At 42.2% G+C, this 25,042-nt stretch overlaps 1 protein-coding gene across 2 annotated transcripts in view; it reads left to right on the forward strand.

The window, feature by feature from the left end:
• Kif26b (kinesin family member 26B) overlaps nucleotides 1–25,042 on the forward strand; it is a 548,528-nt gene that overhangs the window by 275,153 nt on the left and 248,333 nt on the right. For both annotated transcript variants that reach the window (XM_087194066.1, XM_021265513.2), the window contains one exon: nucleotides 22,041–22,207. In XM_087194066.1, the coding sequence (XP_087050192.1) occupies nucleotides 22,041–22,207 (167 nt within the window). The remainder of the gene's footprint in view (nucleotides 1–22,040; nucleotides 22,208–25,042) is intronic.

Genomic DNA, 25,042 nt, shown 5'->3' on the forward strand with positions numbered 1-25,042 from the left:
GTGTTGTTCAATTTCCATGTGCTTATGAAATACTTGGGGCCTTTTTGCTATTGATGCCCAATTTCATCGCACTATGGCCTGCCAAAATACAGGGGATAACTTCACTTCCTTTGTACTTACTTAACCATGTTCTATGAGCAAGTATGTGGTCTGTTTTTGAAAGGACCCTTGTGCAGCTGAAAATAATGTGTCTTCTGATTTTGTGGGGTGGAACACTCTATAAACTTCTGTTAAGTTCATTTGTTCAAGAGTTTGATTGAGGTCTAGTATTTTGTTGCTTATTTTTGTCCAGTTCATCTATCTATTTGTGACAGTGAGGTATTAGGGTCCCTCACTACCTTTGTATTAGTGTTTGTTTGATTTTTCATGTCTGCTAGTACTTGTTTTATGTAGTTGGGTGCACTAGTATTTGTTGCATATATATTTATGATTGTCATCTCTTCCTCTTGGATTGTTCCCTTTACAAGGATGCAGTGTCTTTCTTTGTCTCTCTTAATCAGTGTTGGTTTGAAATCCATTTGATCTTCAAAGAGGATAACTACTCCTGCTTTTGTTTGAGTTCCTGTCACATGGAGTATTGTTTTCCTCCCTTTAATTTTCAGTGTATGAGTTTCTTTTTGAATTAAAAAGTTTCTTTTTGAACTTCTTGTATGTAGCATATTGTTGGATCTTGCTTCTTGACCCATTCTGCCGGTCTATTTGTTTTGACTGGTGAATTGAGACCATTAACATTGATGGTTATAACTGATACATGTATTGACTTATTCTTGTCATGACTTTTTCTTTTTGTTGGATTCTCCCCCTTTGCATTTAATTTCTTGTCCTGCTTGATGGATTCATTCTTCTGGGCTTCCTGGGGTTGTGATCCTGGTTGTCTTTTCCTAGTATATTGTCTAAAATTTTCTGGAGTGCTGGTTTGGTATTCATGAAGTTCCTAAGGTGTTCTTTGTCATGAAAGTATCTTATTTCTCCATCAATTTTGAAAGGTAGTTTTGCAGGGTACATCAGTCTGCTTTGGAGGCTGTTTTCCTTTAGGGCTTGAAATGCATCACTCCAAGCTCTTCTTGCCTTGAGTGTTTGCATTGAGAAGTCTGCTGTGATTCTGATGGGCTTCCCTTTGTATGTGGTCTGTTTCTTTTCTCTAACTGCTTGTAAAATTTTGTCTTTCTGTTGGGTTTCTGGAATCTTAACAATTATATGCCTATGTGTAGATTTTTTTTGATCAAGGCTATTTGGAGTCCTATATGCCTCACTTATCTGTATGTCAAGTTCTTTTCCCGTGCTTGGGAAGTTTTCTGCCATCACTTCTGTGAACAGTTTTTTTTTTTATGTCGTTGGCACTCTCTTCTGTTTCTTCATTGACTCTGATCAGTCTTATGTTATTCTTCTTTGCATCATCTAGCAGCTGGTGGATTAATTTCTTGTGGTCCTTTACTATTTTAAAGGAATTTTTCTTTTCCTGATCACTAATTGCAATCTCATCTTCTATATCTGAAATTCTATCCTCACATTGGCTCATTCTGCTGAGCAAACTTTCAGTGGAGTCTTTAATCTCCTGGAAATCTGTTTACATCTGTTTTATGGATTCCATTTGTTTCCTGTGTTGGGATTCCATCATGTTCCTCAGCTACTCTATTTTTTTATCTGTGTCCTCTAGATTCATTAATCATGTCTTGCACTATGAGCACAATCTCTGCTGTTATCTGAGAAATTATTTCTGATTTCATTTTTTCTGGATCCTCTTTTTTTGCCAGTTCAGGGAGTCCAGGTGGTTGAGTATCAGATTGTTCCATCTCGTTTCCCTTTGGAGTTGCTGTAGGTGATCTCGAAGTCTGGTTTGAGCCTTGTTTATGTGTCTCCTCATTTTGGTGGGGGGGAGTGATGTTGGCACCCTTGCGGCTCACCTCCTCTGGGCTAGGAATGGTGGTTTCGTGGCTTGGAAGCCTCCTCCTCTGATTTGTGAAACTTCTAATGTTTCTCTATTTGTCTCTGCCAGGAATAATCCTAAGAACAGTGCAGGCTTCTTGTTTGGCTTGTTAAATGCCCCTTCCTCACCCTGTTTCCCACAGGTTCATTTCTGTTTTATTAATTTTATTTGCCTTTTAAAAATATTAAAAGTTTTATTCAGAAAGAAATGCATAAATAGATGAATGAATAAATATTTGTGAATGTGTGAGGGAAGGTCAGTGACTGTACCTAACCATGTTTTAAAAATTGTGTAATCCGGGGCTGGGGATTTAGCTCAGTGGTGCCAATGCCTACCTCACAAGCACAAGGTCCTGAGTTCGATCCCCAGTACAAGTACAAAAAAATTGTGTAATATGAGGCATCGTTATCAGAATTGGAGATTTTAGGATGCTTAAGGGACAACAGAAACCATGAAAGTATCTCTCAGTGTTTGAGGTGCTATAGTCTAGAAAAGACAGTTGACTTGATTGTTTCAATTTTTTAAAATTCCTTTTATTGGTACAATTTAAATATACATAGAGATCACATTCATCAAAGGGAATTTGTACCTATACATTGTATATTTGGATACCTCTTTTTCTCCCAATCTTCTTCCCTCACATCAACTCCTCTTCTCCCCTTATTTACAAAAACTTTGCTTCCATTTTTTCTTCTTTTCTCAGTTTCCCTTCCTTTTCCCCCTTCCCCCCTTCACAGTTTCCCTTTCCTTTGGAACAGTTTCTACCTATCTCCTGTTATCCAAGAACAGAACAAGAGCCAATGTGAACACTTTCCACATATTGCTTGACTCATTCCCAAGTTACTTCCCTGTGTACCTGTTCTCTTGAGGCATGTGGAGGAGGTTCTGATGATGACAGATACCCTGCTTACATTTTGGAAAGCAGTTTCTGGCTGACTTGCAAAGAGCATTCTAGCCATCAGAGCTTTCGGTAATGAATATACTGCCTTGTGAATTAGTGAATTTCTTATCTGTGAAAGATCCCAAAGGGCCTAAATGTTTGGAGTACTCTGAAAAATGTTCCTGCATCACCAGAGAGTGTGGATTTGCTGACCTCTCAGGTTTGCTGACCTACTCAGCTTCCACAATTGTCTTTTATTTGGAAGTTTCCATGTTCAACTTAAGGATTAAGTTGCTTCAGAGTAAATGGGATATCTGGGGGTGCAGTGGGGGAAGGCAATAAAAACATGCCTTCACAAGTTGTTCCTCTACTCCATGAACCAGGTGTTTCCCATAGGTGCCTTGACCTTCCATAAAATAATCCTGGCTGGTGGTTGTGAGGGCGTAGGCAACCAGGGTTCATGGAGCCTGAGGTTATCTCCTCATACAAAGTCTTACCACTTTTCAGAGATACTGTCAGGATTGCTTTAACCATTGACAGAGGCTATTCCTGCATCTCTTTCCAAGAAATGAGGGCAGGCAACAGACAATGGAGCGAATTCTGAGACCCAGTGCTCCAAGTTTACACTCCTCCCTGCAGAGAAGTCAGGCACAAGGACTCAGACGCTTAGTTCATAGATCTGTGGGTTGATGAGAGGTGAGCACTTTACTGGATATGAACCAAGCCATCATTTTACATATTCTACCTTAAAGCCTAGAGGCTGGATGTGGAAATTAAGTAGAGAGGACATGGGATCTTATCAAAAAATTATCTTATCAAAGAAACTTTTGACTTGGAAAAAAATTTTCCCACCCCTTTCATCTGCTCTCAAGAGGAGTAAAATGTACATACACATACATACTGTATTAGTCAGCTTTCCCATTTCTGGGACACAATATCTGATACAGACAACTTAAAGAGTTATAATTTGGCTCATGGTTTCAGGGGATTCAGTACATGGTTGACAGGTTCTGGTACAAGAGCATCATGGTGGAAGGGCATGGTAGAGCAAAGCTGCTTAGTTCATGGGAGCTGGGAAGCAGAACAGCAGAGTGTGCCAGAGGGGAGGGGACAAGGAACCAAACATAGCACCCAAGGTCATGCTTCCATGGCCCACCCAAATAGTTCCAGAATAGTGCTCAAGCAATCTGCTGAACAATTCCCAAACGAATCAAGTTGACATAATGAAGCTTAACCATCACACATACATATATATGAACATAGATAGATAGATATAGATACATGTATGTGTGTATGTATGTATATATGTATACCTGTGTGTGTATATATATTTATATGTATTATATATGTGTGTATATATATATTTTTATATATGTATATATTTTTTCCTGGAAATAACTTTTAATTCACAGAAAAATTAACAATAATAAAAATAGTACAAAGAACACCATGTTCCTTGTACTCAGTAAACTAGTAATTTTTTTTTCTGAACTGTTTGGGAGTAAGATGCATAGACTATGGCTTTATATCCCTAAATGTTTCAATGCATACTTTTGCGAAAAGGGTTGTTGTCTTATGTAGCCAGGATACAGTTATCAGCTTTAGTAAAATTAACATTGATGACACCTTTATATACATCTGTCATCCACATTCCAAAATTTTCAGCTGATTCAACAGTGTCCTTTATAGCTCTGTTTCCCCTCCAGTCCAGGTTCAGTCTTGAGGATCAGGGTGCACTTAATCATCACGTCTCTTTTTGAAGAACTTTCATCAGTAACACATTATAGTCACTGGTCGTTTTAGTAGCTTCTTTTAAATTGTTAGATAGAAGCACTTCCAATCTTAGGGTATATTTCATTTACAGCCATCTTTTCATTCTCTTGCAAACCAAGGCTATGTTCTAGTTCCAGATGCTAAGTCCATTCTCATTGTATGGAAAGTGTTTTCATGTATGGGGTGAAAGGGGTGAAAGTGGGGAGCTTTGAGTGTGTGTATAATCCATGGTTGTTTGGTTTAAAATACACAGAAACAGATCATATCCTTCAAGATCTTTCTCCAGTTCCCCTGTTGTCTATCCATCCTACTGCCAAGAAGGACTTTCCTTTGTCCTTGAGAGAAAAAAAGATCATTTGGACAATCTTTGTTTTATATTGAAATAACACACGCGAATCTAGAAAGAGATAGAAACACCTTACATTTACTCAGATTCCTTATCTCAGCACTTTCCTACATTTTATGAGTCAACAGCAGCAACACATGTGATAATTAAGCATTTCTATGCAGGCAGTGCTTTGTAGAGCTCAGTAAAGGGTATATTCAGCAATTCTGGTCTCTGCCCTCCAGAACAACTTGCTTAACATGCATCAGTATGCGTTATTAAATATAATAACACATCAAGTAAAAATGTGCCTAACACTTGGAAGACATAATATGGACTTAGAATTATTGAGCTGATTTTTCAGATGGCAGCATTCAATCACAGAGAGGCTGAATAATTTGCCAAAAGTTACTTTACAAAAATTGAATCTACAATACCAATTCTAAGTCCCTTACTTTCTCCCTACATGTCCTGGTTCAAAACACCCTTTATGGGAATGTCTTCCTTAGTATCCTCTCTTAAGAAACAGAGGAACAGTGTAAGAAAAGGCCATTTTTAGAAAGATTGCAAAAAATCTGCTACGTAGTTCCTTAGGGAAAAAGTTAAATACTGTACAAAAATGGCTTCTCATGTTCCAAGAGGGCAGTGTTATATGGGAGGGGCCTCCCTAGGGGCTGATCTGAGAGTGCAGTGGCTCTGAAGACTGCTCTCGAGTCAGCTCGTATCCCTTTCTGTCTGTCTCTGGTGACTGTTGGCATAGGCTTTGTTTGGGAATCTCCTAAGTATTTCTCTTTTCCATCTAGTTTTCTCTTACCTTTGCTTATTTAATCATGAGTTCTGCACCCTCCCCCAAATGAACAGTTAATATAACATAGAATTTTAATATTTTCTGAGTTTATATGTTTTGAAATTCATAATTATAACCTGAGGGAGGTAGGCCCACAGAGCATTACAGCAGTCACACAGGGGAGGGGGTGTGTAGCGTGGTGCACTAGCTTAGTGAGTGCAAAGCTCTGGGTTCAATCCCTACAGCCTCCCCCATAAAAATAAACAGAAATAATCATAAATAGTGAAAAAATGGAAATTAAAGTTATTTTTTGTTAAGGATTTTTCAAACCTGTGTGATCCCATATGAGGCCACTGGCCATATGTGAGTATTGAGCATTTCGAATGTGGTTAATCTAAATGCTATAAAGTACACATTAGTCCATGGAAAAGAATGCAGTAGAGTTTTATAGTGGTTTAATGTTGAAGTGACATGGTATTTTGGGTATGTTGGGTTAAACAGGATATTAAAAATTAATATTGTTCCTTTGTTTTTACTTTTTATTTTTTTATTTTATGTTTTTGGTACCAGGGATTGAACTCGGGTCCTTGCTCTTGCGAGGCAGGCTGTGGAACCACTGAGCTAAATCTCCGGCTCTGTTTTTACTTTTTAAATGTGGCTCCTAGAAAATTCAAAACAATATGTGTGGCTTACATTTGTAGTTCCCATTATTTTTCTGTTGAAGAGCTCACTGTTGACGGAAAGAAAATATAGAGCAACAATCCCAAATCATTCCATGTATTTTAGAGTAAATTTCTAAAGGAAAAACTCAGTATCCAGTGGCCCCATTTTTGTTGTTGTTGGATTTGGATTTCATTACATCTTCTTTAATTAAATCTATCTTAAATCTGTCCCAGGGTCCTAGTGGGAAGAGAATTTCGTCTTTTTGTTTTAAAATATTTGAAGAAAGTCTTGATTCAAAAGTGGCTTATTTTTTAAAGCTTTTGCAAAAAGCTTTTCATTTACATGGATTTAAGATATGACTAATGTAGAGTTCTTTATTTTAGGTATTATTAGTATTGCTGGGGTGGAGAGCTGAGATAGAGTCTTGCCCTGTAGTTCAGGCTGACATTGACCTTACTTAGTAGCCCAGGCTGGCCTCAAATTCCGTCCTCCCACCTCAGTCTCCTGAGTGCTGGGATCAAAGCCTGATGACATCAACTCTTGCTTAGTGTAGAGTTCTCAAGGGGCTAAGGAATTGGGAAAATTACTCAGAAACTTCTGAAAAGACCTTTCAGGTCTCACAGAGAGGTATGCAGGGGTATTTGGCCCTAAGAAGATGCGGATCAGCCATATGCCCTTGTGTTCACACCTTCCTTCCAATAAACGAAAACATTGTGAAAGATGAAATATTTATTTCTATGTGTCTGTAACTGAATTTATGGATATAACTTGCTGGATGTTATTGCCTGTACAAACTCATGTAACTGTGCACGTAAAGCACATTTTTATTAGTTCCTACATAAAATTTTTATGATAATGGCAAACAAAGGACCAATTTAGTTTAGCTAAGTTTGTTCGTATTACTCTAGCTTCCAATAGATAAGCAACAGTGCAAATAGCAGCAATCCCCAGGGAAGAGGGGCGGGTCTTGCAGGGCAGATTTGAGGTGGGGGCAGAAGGCCTGACTGGAGCACAGAAGGGCCAGGCTGGTGAGGGCCACCATTTGCTTTTCAGTCTGTGTCGGGCAATCCTGCTCCCCATTAGTAGCAGTGGAGTATTCAAATTTAATCTCAGAAGAGGCCTGCATAACTACTATTGAAAGAACTCCCACATACTGTATTTCAACTGGAGAATTACAGAGAAAAGAGATTCAAGTGGCTTATTGTGGGTCATCTCCCACTCTGGGATTTAAACAAAGCACACACAGAACAAAGTTCCTTTAAACGGGTGCCTTCATCTGAGTCCCTCCTGTCTGCGGGTTTGGCAGGCTCGCTGGATACGGAGCCCACGCCTCTCATTCCCACTGCACTGCTGCCTTTTTATGTCTGACCCTTGAATGTGGCAAAGGATCCCCGTGGTGACCTGGATTGCAGGGAGGTTTCTCTAGAGGCTGAAGATAAAGCATCTTTCATAAATACCACTTTTTCCTTTCCAATGACTAGTTAAAAACTGATAGTCTCTAGTCACCATTGAGCCCGATTCCTGAACTAACAAACAGGAGCCAGGATTGCACAAGTGTAAATGTACCCAGGGGGACAATAGCAAGAAATATTTTAAATTGAATGAGCTGAAGGATGACAGACATATGATTGTCCTCGGTAAGTACCACTGAAGGCTAGCTGAGACAAATCAGCTGAGCAAATGGGCAAGCGTGATGTATACGACATTCATTCCAGGCTAAGGACTGCCTGAGACATTAAAAAATCATAACTTAGGGATGAGAGGGCTGTGACAGTTTAGATTCTAGAAATTAGGAATATTTACACATCCAAAACCCCACGACTGAGGAAGCCTTCCAGGGATCAGGTACAAGTCCCCTTTCAGGACCTCTAAGACATCGTTGTAGAAAGCTGGCCACTTGGACTGTAGAAGAAAGGAGCTTCCAAACCCCACAAGCCCACTGATAGGCTTTGTTTCTTTTAGGATTAATCTAATTGGTGGTTCTTTATTCTACATATTTTCTCAATGGTCACGTTCACCTACTCTCCGGTGTGTCTTTGTATATTTCACAAGATATTTCTTAGTGTTCTTTCCCCAAAAGGAGTAATTTTCATTCTTTCTCAAAGACGCTGCTTCAGCTTGCCCTTGTTGGAACAGTAATGTGTGTGTATGTGTTTGCAATACGTGTGTGCATATGGGTGTTTATTTCTTTACTTTGGCTTCATTTCAGGCTCTAGAGGAAAAAACTCTACTATATCTACAAAATGTGTACATGTTGTTTCAGTCTTGCCAAAGTTTTATGATTCTGCCAGGTGGCGAGCCCTGGAGAAATTCAAGTAGCTTTCAATACTTAGACCAAGAGGAGTAGTTAAGGCTGCTCCAAGAGGCAAGGTTTATTCCCTGCACTCCTGGAACTGACCTTTCCAGATGGAAGTGTTGTTGTCCACACTAACTAAAGGTGACCACAAGTGCCATGTGTTCTTGGTCTGTTGGCCACAGGCTTCTCAGAGATGTCCTGGCTGATTCCAGACCCTGAATCTGAGAACCTGGACCTGTTTCATGATTGCCCTACATGCATGGGAAGCACCACAGATTTTAAAGTTACTTTGTGTTGAGGGTAGAATCATGGTTTGGGCTGGGGCATGTGTAGGGGAATGACAGACTTAGTTAAGATTTGTTACTTTCTCTCATAAGATTGTTAAGAGAATAATTCAGTTTTGGAAACTGCAACAAGGTTGATTTTAAATGCAGTTTTACAGTCTTTTAACCCAGGATTAGATGAATAGCTTTTCAAGTGTGTATGAAAGACGAGAATCCCAAAAGATCAGCTCTATTTTAAATAGCAGACTCCAGGGACTTGAGGATTGTAACAAAAGGGCAGATATGGAAGAGATGAACGCCCCAGTCCACCTCTGTTTGAGAATAAAGCCCACTGGCTGGGATCCCCGAGGCGCTGGAGAATGCCAGTCTTGCTGGCTCTGGTCTAGGTAGATGTGTTCACAATAAGTTAGTTGGTATTGACTTTGCTGAGCCTGACACATATTATAAAGTTCCAACAAGTGGAAAGTATAACTGAGTTTTGGGAAAAGCCATAGCATACACAATGGAAGAGAAAAAGCAACATTTTAAATGAACAGAGAAGAAATTTGAGCAGAATCTCCAAGTGAAGAAATCAGGACACTGGATGGAATGTTACAGTCACAACAACAACAACAACAAAAAAAGAAAGGAAGTAGTGTATTTATTTGGTGAAAAAATGTAATGAAATTATACAATTCTCTTGTGTCAACTCACACAGAAAAGCTTTGTCTCTTTGCTAATTACTCATAAATCAAGGTGAGGGGACTGCTGAGAAAATTGTACAGGCTCGAAGAAATCTAACAAAGGCAAAAAATTAACATTAGAATTTCATTTTACAACTTATGAGGTTGAAGATTTTTAAATATCCCTAAACTTGAGCATTTATGGGTCGAAGGAGGATTTATAGAACCCCCAAACATTATTAAACTTCTAAAGCATGCTTCATGTTATTTTTATTAGTGAAAGGCAAAATTGAAATAAGCTTATATAAATAAATGAGTGGTACTAATAATCTGTATCCACTGCATGAACCTGTTTAGAAAACCATCAGGTGCAACGTGTCATGGGTCAGTCCCAATTAGGATTAACAATCTGGAGCTTCCCCGAACCCAGCCCTGTGGAGCTGTTCTCTGGACTCTGGGCATGGAGGAGTGGTGTGAAAATTGAACTACCCAGCTTTATAAAGTAATAATCCTAAATTCAGAGAGGAAATAGACAATTCCAAATATCTTCAGATTACTTGGGAAAAACCATAGCTTCAGATTATTTGATGTCAGCCTGCAAATATTTGTACACTTTTGCAATGAAAGGTTTAAAGCTTTGGTTTTGATTCTTAAGCCATTTTTATTTGAGGAGAAGAATGCTCGAGATTGTTTCTAGCTGATACTCTTTATGGTACATCACTGGCTTTGGAAGTAAGCTGTAGAGAGGTCAGTGGACTTTATGAAGATCTCACAGCTGGTCATTTGGGTAGAACTGTGCCCCTACCTTATTGCTAACCTGCAGAGACTGAACCTGTTTCACCTTCTCTGCATTTCTGAAATTTTCAATCATTGTATTTCTGCTGTCTTACTGCTGGTTTTTTAGTATTCACCAATAAGTGCTGCAAATAACTGGCTATGGCACACACTAGATGTGTGATTTTTGGACTGCTCACCTCACTGATCTGGACCTCATTGTCTTCGTGTTTACACATGAATTTTGGCCTATATCTAAAAGTTTTTTGAGCTTCATTTTCCTCTTTGGATTGTGTAAGTTTTGGCATCTGTGTAGTATGTAAACAGAAAATATGAGATCATGTCAAAACTGGAACCATGGAAGCCAGTGCATGACTCTGAGACAATCAGCTGACTCTTAACAAAATCAATTTCTTGTTTACCATCCATGGCTTAATATCATAGGAAATGTATTTGTTACTGTCATCATAGATGTGTTTGTAAAGGTTTTGCATAAAGGCCACTCAAATGTTAAATTGGGGACATATTTTAAAGATGAAATAAGACTCTTTCTAAATATTTCTGCTTTGTACTGAGGATGACTTTTAGAACCACAGCATGCATTAGCTGCATTATCTCATTGCATCCCAGACAGACTGTCTTTAGGGAAAATGGAGCTAAGAGAGGAGAAAGGACTCTCCCAAGTCATTCCGTGTTCTTCCCTGATCAAACCAAGCCCAAAATTACTTCTTTTTATTCAATACATTTGCCAAAGGCCCGATGGATACCCAACATACCATTTTTTAGGCACTGGGAGGGCACTGCCAATGCAGTTTGGCCCAGCCTGTCTCCACATTGGATGTACAGCACGGGGCCGGGATGTGGACTGATCAGAGGAGAATAGGGTCAGTTGTGCAATCTAAATCCAGCCCCAATGCAGCCAGTTTCCTCAAAGGACCACAAACAAGGAAAAACAATTTTCTTGGCTGTTCCGTGCTCCATGGATCTGTGTTCTCATGGTTCCTGGTGTCTGAGGAGACCTTCCTCTCTCCTCTCTATCAGCCCCAGCACCCCACGGCTGTGTGTGTGTGTGAACATGTGTTTTACCACACACTTCATCCTCACTTTTGCCCAGAATACAAGGCTGCTTTGCATCCTGTTCATTGGCCATTCTGCAGAGCTTGGTAAGCCACTTACAGCAAAAAATTATTTACTTATCTCTTATGGCTTTTTTAAACAATAAGAACACAAGAAAAATATGAGAAAATTGGATGCCTACAAGGAATGCACCTTTTAAATTCCACAGTGAATTCCTGTTTTCTTGAAAATTTCCCAAGCATTTGTCAAGATCGAAATAAAGAAGAACACTGACCCTGGGAAGGGGCGACTTCTTAGAGATGCAGTGGGGTGAGCTTGGCAGGCAAAAATAACATAACACGTTACACCTAGATGGAAAAGGCCATGATCTGTATTAGAATTAAATGCTACATCAGATCCAGCTAATCTAATGTTCAGTCTCTTAATCTTATTGTGTTTACCCTTGGCAGCATAACTAATGAACAGTTTGACTTTGCAAAAGGAGGGAGAGCAAGTGGATATTCATACATTCCAAGCCCCGTTCTTCAAAGGTTAGGACTTTTTTAAATGGAAAGAGGAAAGAGAACGACAGCATAATTTTGTGAAATGGGTCTTTAGATTGCTCAGTTTGTGTAGCTGATCTTCTAGCGTCTCAGGTTTTGGAGTGTAGCCGAAACTCAGGTCTGATTTGAGGGAAAACCAGGGCAGCATGGAGGGGCATCAGCCTCTGGGATTGATTTCTTCACACATAGAAACCCTAATCCTAGGATCCTTTGCCTCATATTCCCAAGAATTGCTGTGTTCCATTGTGGCTTTGCTATGATCACATGCAAATTGAGGAGAACAATTACTAGTCTCTAGTCTTTCTAGCCTGTTATGTAAATGTCTTTATTGTTTTCTTCCCTTTTCTCTTGTTTCTTTCTCCTTTTGTCCTTTTGCCTCTCTTTTTTTCCTTTTTTGCCCGTTCTTTCTCCCACTCCAGCTACTTGTCTTACCACTATATGGAATTAAGTGTATGCCGAAATACCATATTTTTATTGAAGAAAGATTTCTATACCATATTCATAATTTTAAAAACTTGGTGAAAATAACTTTATCCCTCAGAAACAAACAAAAACTCTGGCAATTCCCTAACTAGATTAAGTTCATTTTTGTTTGCATGTATTTGTTAACGAATGTATTTATTAGATATATTCCATATTTGGACACTATCCTGCACTGAGAAGTAACAGTCCCTGCCCTCATGGAGCTTATCCTTGTGCTGGGGACAAAAACAATGGGGTCAGGCAATTATAAAATGAAAGAGAGGCTGGGGCATCACTCAGTGGTAGAGCATATGCTTGGCGTGTCCGTGGGTCTGATTTCAGTTGGTAGTACTGGACCAAACCAAATAAGCAACAACAAAAATGAAACAGATGCTGTGATATCATCAGGACAGGTCTGGGGAACATGAGGAGGGGTGGCCCTGATCATTCAATGTGTGGAAGAGTGGTCAAGCCATGCCTCCGGGGGGCACTGCCCTTAATTGACTATTTAGGAATAAGGAACAGTGATAACCTTCCCCAGTAAAAGAGTAGCCCCAAGTGATTCAGAACATGAAGAAGGGGATGAGTCACCCCAGGTCTTGGGAGCTGACCTAGGACTAGCCTGGCACAAGCCTGATATCAGGGCTAGGGTGACTAGGGTTCATTTTGCTGCTCAGTATGAGCTTGCTTAGTTGGAAATTGAAAGTGAAATCAATTACATCAAGATTCAGACCATTTGACTTTATTTTCATTTCATCATAAAAATCAGAAAACACTGAAAAGAGAGAGCCTTTATTGAGACATTATTTAAATAATCCTTTTCTCTTTTCTTTATCAAATCTTTGGCTGTGAGCACATCTCCTGTAGTGGGTAGACATGGTGAGGGAGCTGTCCATTCTCTGGATAATGATTGACGCGATCCCCACAATATAAACTCAAGCATAGTAAGAAACCAACCCAGCAGCATTTTCTGCTCCAGCCTTTTCCATATGCAGGTGGAGTGGAAGCTCTTCTTTGGTAGCATGGTGCTGGTGCTGATTTCCTAGGGTTGTTGTCGGGATTATACGTCGTGATACTTCCATCCTGACATATGCTAAGTGCTCAGAAATGGTCATGACTGTGACGCTGACCTGTGGGGATGTCTCATGTTACTTCCTCACAGCTCTCCAGGCTGAGGCTAATCTCATCATGTCAGCTGAATTCCTGGTGTTATTATATGCCATTGAACAGGTCACTGAAAGTACCCTGCAACACTGAATTGATGGTTTATACATTCAAAACATTGTGGCTCAACATACCTACAAGGTGAATTAAAATGCATCTGTAGAAATACTCCAAACTCCATGGTAAGACTTTATCCTTGGTTATAAGGCATTCTTTAAATACACACGTTTGAACTCTACCTTTATATGCACATGTTGGAACTACAGAACCTAAGGGAAGAATCCCAAACAGAAATACAAGTGGCCCTTTGCTTCATCCTGTGCCTCAGTTCCTTTCTGAAGCGGACAGGCGGTCCTGACCCTTTACTTCCATCCACACAGAGAATAAAAGGAAACAGTTACCAGGTGCTTCGGGGCCAGATTTAAGCCTGATAGTGGCTATCATGAATTGAGCAGCCTTTTCTGTTTGCCAAGTCTCATCACTCAGGGCAGAGCGCTGGACGAAGGTGAGGCTATAAATTGAGGGTGAAGAAAAGGGAGCCCTGGTAGGGGCTGGGTGTCACAAGTTGTGGAATTCTCTTTCGCAAGAGGTCACTGAGTCAAATGCTGTGGATGGATAATTTTATGGCCACTAATAAAATTTATAGCTAAAGCAAGCTAAGATAATAAGGGTAATCAAACCTCCAGCCCAGGGACATAAGAATCCCATCTTGGCCTCTTGGTGCTGGCTGGAGTGGGGAGGGGACCGGTCTGCACAGGGAGGAGTTTATCTATGTGGCTCAAGGCCAGCCCCGGGGTCTCAGAGGTGATGTGTGTGCTTGGGAACCCTAGGATTGAGGCCAGGCCTGGGGCAAGCTTCTAGTTAGGTAGCGATGGCTCGGGCCTGAGCCCAAGCTCTGAGCATAGTGTGCCAAGAACGCCAGGAAAATGAATGGTTGTATTTAAATGCCCCAAAGTAAACTCTGAGCTTAAGAAAGTTGCTGAACTGCCCAACTCTGAAATACTACATTATGACAAGAGTGTTAGCTGACCATTCAGGTGTGACTTGGTGGGCATGAGGGCAGATAGGGAAGGGTGGTATTTTACTTATGCACGTGTGAAAAATCAAATTATGTTGGATCAGAGAGCCCAATTGCTATGGGGCTTTCCTTAGCCTTTCCCCCACAGCTCACCCACTGCCTTTGCTCCCTTCCCCTCCCCCAGCCTCCCCCTGTGCAGGGCCTCATACTGACCCCCATCCCCTGCAGGCTGCAGGCACAGGCTAGGAGCGGCCTTGCTGTGTTGTCACTAGGGCCATCCTGCACAGCGAGTGGCATGTGGAGAAGCACATGGTAGGGACTGGAGGGCGCCACCCTGACTCTTGGCCCTCTTCTCTGACCCTGGTCCCCGAGAGCGTTCTTCCACCCACCAGCCCGCCGGCTCCAAGTGGCAGAGCAGGTGTGGCCACCTGGCGTGAGTTGAAAGGAGCTAGCTCTCTGTGGGGTTTGATACCGTGGTGAAATTCAGCGCCACCACCACTCTCTGCGTCACCCCAAACTGAAACTCTGTCCCCACTGGACGCTCACTCCTGTGCCCATGCCCCTGCTCCCTGGCAACCACTGGTCTGCTTTCCAGCTCCAGGAATTTGACTATTCTGTATATCTCACGGAAGGGGCATCATACCACATTTGTTATTCTGTGTTGCTTTTTAAAAATGTAAACTCTTTCATCTGGGCATGGTGGTACACAATCCCAACTACTCGGGAAGCTGAAACACGAGGATTGCAAGTTGAAAGCCAACTAGACAATTTAGCAAGACTCTGTCTCAAAATAAAAACTGAAAAAGACTGGAATTGTCGCTCAGTTGTACTCACCTAGCATGTTCAAGGCCCTGGGTTTGAACCCAAGTACCATAAAAACAATCTCTTTTGATGAGCTAGGAAAAATCCATTCCATTGCCCTAGTTTTTGGTACATTTTATTCAAGTAAAAAGAACCAAGAATTAGTTAACTTGCTACAGCATCTGCGGAAACTTCTAAACACAAACTTGTCCTGCCCCGGTCAGCTTTGCCCCTATTACAAACCTTGCAGAGGACAGACTCCTCACAATGCCTGACTTTGAAACTCCTTGCCATAGCTCTGGGTTATGGAGAAGAAACAAGGTGGGCGAGATTAAAGTCTAAATGAGATGGACATGTTGGCTGAGCACTCTGAAGCAGGAAAGCATGGGAAGAAAATAGTTGTGTGGAGCAAGTTAGTGAGTTCTGAGAGTAGCAGGTCCAGAGGTGCTGGCACGCACAAACACTGTGGAAGAGGGGATGGCCAGGTGGGAGCCAGTCCCTGCTTCCCTCTTACATAGGCCGTTTCTTTGGTTCTTCTATAAGGATGAAGTCAACATAACTCGTGAGAGTCAGCATTTCAGTCCCCAGAGGGAGTGGCATTGAGGCGGGAGACAGGTACCTGTGGTTGTCAGAGCAGGAGTCTCCACACCTGCTTGTCTTTGGCCCAGGAGAAAGACTGTGGTGGATCACAGAGTGGCAGCCACTCCTCAGAGGTGACCTTGCTGGGACCTCCTCTGTGACTTGAGGTGGGGATGGAGACATGAAAGCCAAGACTCAGATATTTTTAAAAATGCACCAACTTTTTTTTCTGACCCTTTTTGATGAGAGCAAAAGCTGAGTCAGGCTTTTGTGGGCCTAAGTCACTGCACTGTGATTCCCAGAGGAAGAGGGTGCCTTTCAGTCCACAGCTGTCAGCTTTCTGCTGTCTTTCTGACTGCCATGGAACAGCTACGTGATCAGCAAGTAGCTGTTCATCTTTGGTTTGAGGATGGATTGTTGGATCTTTTCCTTTGCAGACTGACTTCCCTAATTTATATTTTTTTCATCTGCTTTTTGAAAGTGTAATCTGGTGTCCTAATTCCCTAAGTGCACAAGAACTGACACCATAAAAACATCCTCAGGCAGGGCTGAGGGTTAAAAATGAGCTGCACCTGATCTTCTTTGAGATAATTAGGAGTTGATTTGTGCCAACAGTGGTCAGACATATTTATTGAGCACACACTGTTTACAAAACCATAAAACATTAAGTAACGGTGTAACAAATAACAATAAAAGATGTCAAGACAGTGAGATATTAATTGTGTCAGAGAAAATGTTATTAGATGATATTTTCTGAGACTGGGGGTATCATGTCATTAAATGTTGTTAATTAAAGACCAAGTAGGAAGCAATTGCTGTCCAAGCATGTCTCTACCCAGGAAAGGGATACTCTTTGGAGTTTCCTGCTATCTTGGGAGAGTTGTAGGGAGGTGGCTTTCTGGGTTAATAATGCCATTTAAGATGAAGTCCCATGCTGACACATGCTGGTGGCTCTCAGAGTCATTCCTTCAGTGGGGAAGTTAAAGGTCAGTGGCATATGGATTATAGTTTGCAACATGAAGCAAGCTTGGTAAAGAGCTATGTGTCCTTTGTTCTGATTGTGTGATCAAGATCATATCCAAATGGAAGATTCACTGTTTCTTGGGTGAAACTACTGAGCTCCTAATATTGAAGGATCAGTGCAAAAATTTAAGTGTGATTTAAAGACATGAATCTTACCTAATATTAAAACTATATAGAGAGAAACATTGCCATGTGATCAGTGGAAAGCAACTCTCAGTGTACACATAATGGAGCATGGGATTCTCACATCAAGGAGCCCACATGTACACGCACACATGTGTCAGCACCTGTGCAAACACACGTGTGCACCTTCTCCCTACAGCCTTGTTCTTTTTACTATCGCCCTGTATTTAATTTACCTCCCACTCCCTGCAGGATATGATGTGGTGTTTTGAAAGTAACAGATACCGTTGAGCAGTGAAATGGTCCCGTGTAACCGAGCTGCAGAGCTAAAAGCAGGTTTTAATCAGAACCAAACCAAACACCATCCCGGGGTGAAAATCTGGTCCCCCCTCCCAAGTTTGTGATTAGGACCGCCCAGCGAGTTTCAGCCACTGCTTATAGCTGGTGACAATGACACATACCCATGATCCAGATAATGAGTCCCTTCCCCCAGATTTGGGCTTTTCAAATATATTAGGTGAATATTTTGAGGTTTTTGCAATCTGAATTTTCTCAGGAAGAATCATGTATCTTTTGCAGTTATTGTGAGAGAAGAAATAAATTCAGAACAATCTGCAAAGCAGAGGTAAATCAGAATCCTTAAAAGTAAGGCTCTTGGTTCAGAATTGTGTTGTGAAGCTAAAGTTTCAGGAGGACTCCTGCTGCCTGGGATGTTTTTAATAGTGGGTTGTGGGGAGGGGGCCGTGAGAACAGCCTGAGTGAGGAAGTGTTCCTGAAGGGAAGACTCTGGGAGGGTGGATTAGTCAGCTTTCTCGTTGCAGAGACACAATACTGGGCACCCACAAATTAATGGAGGAGAGGTTTAATTTGGCTCATGGTTTCCAGGAATTCAGTTTGCGGTCAGCTGGCTCCAAGGCAGGAACATCAGGGCAGAAGGGAGTGGTAGAGCAAGCCTGGCTCCTCTCTTTATCAAAATTCTAATGTTGTCGACAAGCAGAGGGAAGAGAGGTTACTTCTGGCCAGCCCGTAGCCTGTCTTTGTACAAGATGTTAACTGCCGGGGAAACTACACAATATGTAAGGGGAAAAAAGCAACTATTGAAGATACTTGAGATGCTGAGAAATGTTTGCACACCTGCTCAGCACAGTGCCTGGCATATGCAAAGCACCTGATACACAGTTGCTCATAGGAATGGATTAGCAATTGAACAGTGGACTGAAAAAGGGCTGAGAGCGTAGCTCAGTGGTAAAGTGCTTGCCTTGCACATGTGGGGCTCTGGGTTCAACTCCTAGCACTGCAAATGAAAAACTGTCACACTATGGAGCCGAAGCACTATACTTTGGCAGTGATAGAGTTGGGGGAAATACTGCTATAGCCTAATAGTTCAATAAATAGAGGAAAAAAAAATTTTTTTTCAGTACTGGAGATTAACCTAGGGCAGGTACTGTACCACTGAGTTGTACCCCCATCAAAAGAATGAAATTTTAAAAAGAAATCTCTTCTTAAGATTTGATTAGATAAATATGAGCAGTAGAAAAAAGCAATATATCTTATGCCAGAAACATGTTTTGAGTATCTTCCTATGCCAGGGATTGTGCTGACCTTAGGATATAGTGGTGGGAAAATCAGCACTAGATCTTCTATCCTGCGAAGTAGAAAACATGCGCTACTATTAGATGCATATTATAAGCCAAGGTACAGATATAGAAGGAAAAATAGAAATATTGCAGACACAGGGGAAAGCATATGTAAAGGGCCTGTGGCAGAAGGAGCAGGAGGTTTGTTTGAGGATCATAGGGCAGGCTGGAGCCCTGGAATATGGAGAATGAGGAGGAGGTAAGTTAGCAGTTGCTACAGCCAAAACATGGTATCCTATTCCAGATAGTTTGTAGTCCTTCATGAGGGTACTTGGCTTAAATACAGTGAGAACATGAACTTGTAGGAGGCATTGTGGAGAGGAGGCTTTCTTCTTTGCATCGTAAAATGAGCAGAATAAAATCTAGAGATTGAAACTTTAACGTGAGCTCAGCCGGGCTCTCACAGGAGTGGGTATGATAGAAGTGAACAGAAAGAACAATGTGATTCTGGCTGTGTCTGGGAAGGGGGCAGGAAGGACGGTGTGATTTTTGTTTATTAGAAGCTATAATCTAAGCCACGTGTCTGATTTTGACGGACAATGACATTTGAGTCTACCGGCTAGAGAACCAGTGTGCTGTCATTTGTGATTGCTTCTGTAGTTTTCGGGTTCTCTTGCTCATCTTCTGTCTGTGTGCTTTCCCTTTCGTTACTGTGCTTCTACCCCCAAGTTTGGAGGAAAGGGATCAGACTCCAGTGGCCTCAGTGTGTATCGAGGGAAGATGCCCTGCAGACCCCAAGAGCAGCCACCAGGATGTGTGTGGGGAATGGCAGGATGCACGGGCCTTGGTTTCTATTTCAATTTTGTGTTTTGTTTCTTTTAGAAAGTAGCTTCTAAAATATTAATATCTGTTAGTGATGGTAGTAGATACACATGTGTATGTTTTATTTTTCTAAATTTTTCCCTATGTGCTAAATTTTATTTAATTAGAAAGAAAGGGGAAATGTTTAAATTTTTGTATGCAAAGGAGCGAGGGGCAGTTATAGGAAGGGAGGAGGGACTTGCAATGGCAAAAGAGTCAGAGTCCTGATTCCCGCCACAGACTGACAGGACAGATCCCACCTCTGGTCCTCAGGTGTCTTACCTAAGAAAAAGCACTTGGAAGCTGTGAATTTGGAAATTCTATTGGGCTGTAAGACATTCTGTGATTCTAACTTCTAAAAATAATTGATCACTGAATAATTCCACTTACAGGCTTGCAAATGCAATGTCCCATGCCTATGAATCCCCAGTATTTTACAAGTAAGAGATCCAATGAAGCTTGGGACAAGGCGGCCAGTGGCACTCTTGTACAGAAAACCAGGCATTGAAATTCATTTGCTAAGTGGCACTTTTGAAACCCCTGGGCCCACAGGATATGCAGAGGAATTTGGACCCCACCCCCAGGAGCCTGTACCTCTCAGACGGGCATCTTTCCAGTCACCACCACATGTCTTGGTTGTGTCTTTCAGTGTTTGTACCAGCAGGAACAATGGATAGATATTGAGGCTGAAAAATTCTGCTGCCCTTCAAACTTTGGATTAGAAATACAGTAATGAAAAGGGAATAACACAAACAGAAGACTGGGTGAGAGACAGGCACCGTGTACAAAAAGTTACATAATACACTCACTGGCTGGCTCACTGACATTCTTTCAAATATCATTGTGGATATGTGTGTCTTAGATTATGGCTTTTTAAATGGTGCCCTGAATTTGAGGGTTTTGCTTTGTTCCTGGATGTCGTCCAGGATGGCATCATGCACCACCTGGGGCTTCATCAATACTATTTTGTGGCGGACAACAGTGTGCATGGCCAATCCCTCTGGTCAGCCTCTTTCCCCTGGAGAGGGGCAGCTGGCAGATGGGAGCCCCCACCCCATAGGCAGCGGAGGAAGCCCAGGAGAAGTGACACATGACATGGGTCCTCTGCAGAGTCAGCAGCTCTTGCTGACACAAGGAATGTCCTCCAGGCCATCAGCTGCCATTGCCACCTCTCCAGTTTCTCTTGCTTGGGTCAAGTTTCCTTCCGATGCACTGAATGAACAAGAAGAAAGTGTGTGCTGGCAGAATTTCAGCTGAATAATGCTGAGGCTTTCCAAGTAAGAGCAGGAATTTAAGCAGAGCAAAGATTCAAGTCAATGGGACGCCGAGTAAATGGCTGTTCTGCTGATAATGAAAGGTACAAATGTTTTAACGTTCCAGGGTTAACAAATGGGATTCTTTCACTGGCCTACTGGCCTGCTCGGTTACATAATGGAAACTGTTCCTGATCTTTGCTTTATGGAACTTGTATTCGTTAAGTGATGGGGAACATTTTCCACTTCACATTTAAAGCTTGGAGAAAGCTAAAGACTACTTTTTTTAAAAAGGTTCCTTTTTTTTTTAAGTAAGATTTTTTTCTCTTTTGCAACCAGACTGATGGTTTAAAGTAACAGGTTTTCCAAATAGCACACTTAGGCTTTGCCTCTGAAAGTATCCTATTTATCATGAGATTAGAACTTTCCAAAAGTGTATTTCTCAACAGGATTCTCATTTTGTCCCAAAGTGTGGTTCTTCAGAGCATATTACGAAGATATAGACAGACAATCCACTGGGAATCCCTTTATAAAGGAAATCATTACAAATGAAATGGAAGCTTTTGTTCCTAATGAGGAAGGAAAATTAAATCCATTGAGAAGATCTAGATCCTCCATGAAAGCCACTGGCAATTCATGGTAACTGTGTTTGATTGTTTATTTTGCTTCTTTAATTCACCTTTTTTGCCAACCTGCCACAGCAGACCACAAACACAGTCACAAAGTAGTATTTTGCTCGATTCCTTAAGTTCTTAGTGGCTTGGTTCTTCCTGAATTAAACTCTACCTGTGCTGTACCTCACCACTTGAGAGCCTTTGGGACCATTGCTGCTAAGAAGCTAGCATGAGTTGTGATCTTGGGATGCAAAGAGCATTTGAGTAATAGTTGATGCCTTCTACTCAAATGTGGTTGCAGCGTGGCAGGCACAGATACAATGAGGCTTACTTGTTGAGGGTTTATTTTATTCCATTATTTTAAATGAAACTGAGAGAATACACTGGCGAAAACGCTGGGGAATCCCCCAGAGAAGCTCTGTGCACTCACATGGGACTGAATGCAGGTGCCATGTAAACTTTTAGGGCACCCCTCCCCCACCCCCAGCACCCTTACCCAATAATAGAGCTGCTGGCAGTGGTCAGGACATGTGGTAACCTCAGGGAATGAGCCCAGTGTTCTTTTTCCTTGTCAGATCTCCCAGCTGATGACCGAGAGTGTCCGCGAGGGACTGACGGAGGTGGCGCTGAACCGCTACAATGCAGACAAGCCTGCGGCCTGCGGTGTCCCAGCCTCGCAGGGCTCCTGTGTGGCCAGTGAGAGCTCCACGGGGACCTCGGTGGCCGCGTCCTTCTTCGCACGGTAAGGGAGATGCTCAGATCCTTGGTTCTTTCACTCACGCCCAGCTAGTTACCTTTCAGCTGAAAGAGAATTAGAGTTTGGGGCCGCTCTTTGACTTGGCTGTTTAAGACAGGCCTTCCCTGTCTTGGTACTAGTGACAGCATGGCCCGAACACCTCTGCTGCGAGGCCTGTCCTGTGCCTTGCTGATGATCAGAGGGATCTTTGGTCTCTACCTGCTAGATGCCAGCAGTGTTTCTCCCACCCATGAGACTACCAGAAACATCTGCAGACAGTGTGCCCCTTCCCCTGGGCTGGGAACCACTGCCACTGTGGTAGGGACGAGGCCTCTCAAGATGGTTGTCCTTGGGGTGAGGACTTTTGGAGGTGCAGTCCTGAGGCTGGTGTTTCAGATATGTCTGTTAATTACTGGCCCAACATTGACTATTACATAGAGGGAGGGTTTTTTTTCCTTCTTGACAGACTGGCTGGATAGTTATCAAATACTATTCAGCTAATCTTGGAAACTTAAAAACATGACAAATGAAAAAGAAAGGTATTTTAACAATGTTTTCTCCCTAATTTTAGCCACATGGCAGAGACAGGGCTGGAGACACGGGACAGCTGAGCAGGACAAAATTTCACGGGTTGTCTAATTCGATCTCCTTACTTTATGAATGAGGAAACTGAGGACCAGGAAAGTTCATCTGTGAGTTAGTTTATAGCAAAGCCAGAAATAGAAACCAGATTCCTCTACTTTTTTCTCTATGATTCATTCTTTATTTGATACTTGGAACTGACCCTTAGAAAATTTTCTCTATCTAAGATCCAAAGATCCCTTGGGTTCAGGACCCAGCCCTGCCTCAGTTTCCTTGTCTATAAAATAAGGATAACATCTGCCCCCAAAATGAAGATAAGACAATTGTAAATTACAAAATGCATCACAAAAGTCAATTCAGTATGGACTCAGCCATTGTGTCAGCAAGAAGGAATATTATGTAACTTATCTTATCCTTATGAATGGTGACATCCAGCACACGGGTAAGAGGAAGGGGTCTGATTGGGAAAGGAGCAAGTCAGTAGGACAGAGGGCGAATGTCCTGGATTAAGACACCACAGAGGCGTGTTGGAAGACAGCTTTAGGGAGCTCGCTGTGCTTTGGTGCCATGTTTATAGTCCTCTGAATGCTCGGGCAAACTTCCATGTGTGGGAAGAAACAGGAAACCTGTCTATGTTGGCCATGAGGGAGTAGGGTCCTTGTTAGCTCTGTCTGCATGTGACTCTCTGCATTGTCTGGACTGTTGACTGGAGCTCTAAGCATGCTGGGAGGTCATGTCCATGAAGAGATGGGACAGTTTGTGAGGAAATGCCACAAGCCCAGGAGCTCCTAGGACCCAGATCAGTCATTAGAGAGTATAGAGGGGGGTGGCCAAGGTGTTGAGGATCTAAGGAGCCAGGTTGTGCAGGTTTAGTCTTGAGAAGAGAAGGGGTAAGGGTATCTTCTAGCTTTCTTCAGCAGTCACTTGGTCATTGTAAAAGGGGCTTTGGTGGGATCTGTGGAGAACCTAAGTGCATAGGCAGAGGCTGACTGAAACCTCATGACAGAAAGGAGACATTTCCCAGGTGAGAATGAAGGAGAGCTTACAGTTCATTCAAACTGTGCAGGAGGGAGTGAGGTGCTCATCACCGAGGGAGATCAAGATTACTTTGAGTGGTTATCTGACCTTGATAACGTTCTATAATGAGCCTTCCTAACCTGAGATTTGCTGAATGTGAAGAATCTTTAGTTCAGAGTCCTTCCAGAGAATTTTACAGCAAATTGCCTTACAAAACAAAACAAAAATTCCAGAAGGATTTGAAGCAGAATGGAGTAAGAAGTTAGGGCACCTGATGGGTCAGGTTTAGACAGAACAGGAGTCTCCTGGTGCTCGGAAGCCAGCAGTGTCTTTACAGCCAGTGAGGGCTGTGGAATGAGATAGGCCTGGGAACACTAAATGGTGCCCAAGGCCAGATTTCATGTTAATCAGGGACAACTTACAAACACACAAACAAATTCTGGGGAAGGATGGCAAATGATTGACTAAGATAGTCTTCTCTGCAAAGACTATCACACAGCCAAGGGATGGAATGGAGACACCTAGGCAGACCCTAGGTGATGGGCCAGTGACAGCAGCTGAGGGAGGCCCTGCACATGATGTGGGCAATAACCAAGACTCTGAAACTCATCTTTTAGAATTGCAAGCTTGAGATCTGACCTTGCAAAGAGCTGGAAAAGATCCACAGGACTGCCTAATTATGTATTATTTTCTCTGTTGTGGACAGTGAGCACATGTGAGCTCTTAGAGCTTAATGGTGGAGGCATTGGAAGTACATGGCTTATGCACAAAAGGTTTACAGTGTACGGGGGGGAAAGTACTATGTGGACAATAAAATTCTCTCTCTCTCTGTCTCTCTCTCTCCATGTAAATATATACCATCTACCCCCTCTCTGTTATTATGTGTTGCCCCTGCTCTTCAATAAGAGTTGGGGTTTTCCTCCTCCCAGCAAGGGAGGCAGCAGTTAACACTCTGCCTGTCACTACAGCAGAAGGTTGAGTGGCTTGCTTGTGGTGCACAGGGTCAAGAAACAGAACCAAGGATGGATCTCACTTCTTTGGGTCCCCAGAGCACCATGTGATAACTCAGACCCAGATCATGTTGTCCAACAGTAAACTGAGTCAGTATCAAACTGCCTTAGGGTTTCAGCTACAGCCAAGCTGTGGAAGGTCATGGTACAGGCAGCTTTTGATGGAGGTGAAATGTGGACCTGTCACTAGTATTTGGATTGGAAATGCTTCTGTGGTTATGGTTTTACATGG

This window comes from Heterocephalus glaber, unplaced genomic scaffold (assembly GCF_053883595.1).
Source record: "Heterocephalus glaber isolate CG9 unplaced genomic scaffold, H.glaber_assembly_v1.0 deba00001600, whole genome shotgun sequence".
Lineage (NCBI taxonomy): Eukaryota > Metazoa > Chordata > Mammalia > Rodentia > Bathyergidae > Heterocephalus > Heterocephalus glaber.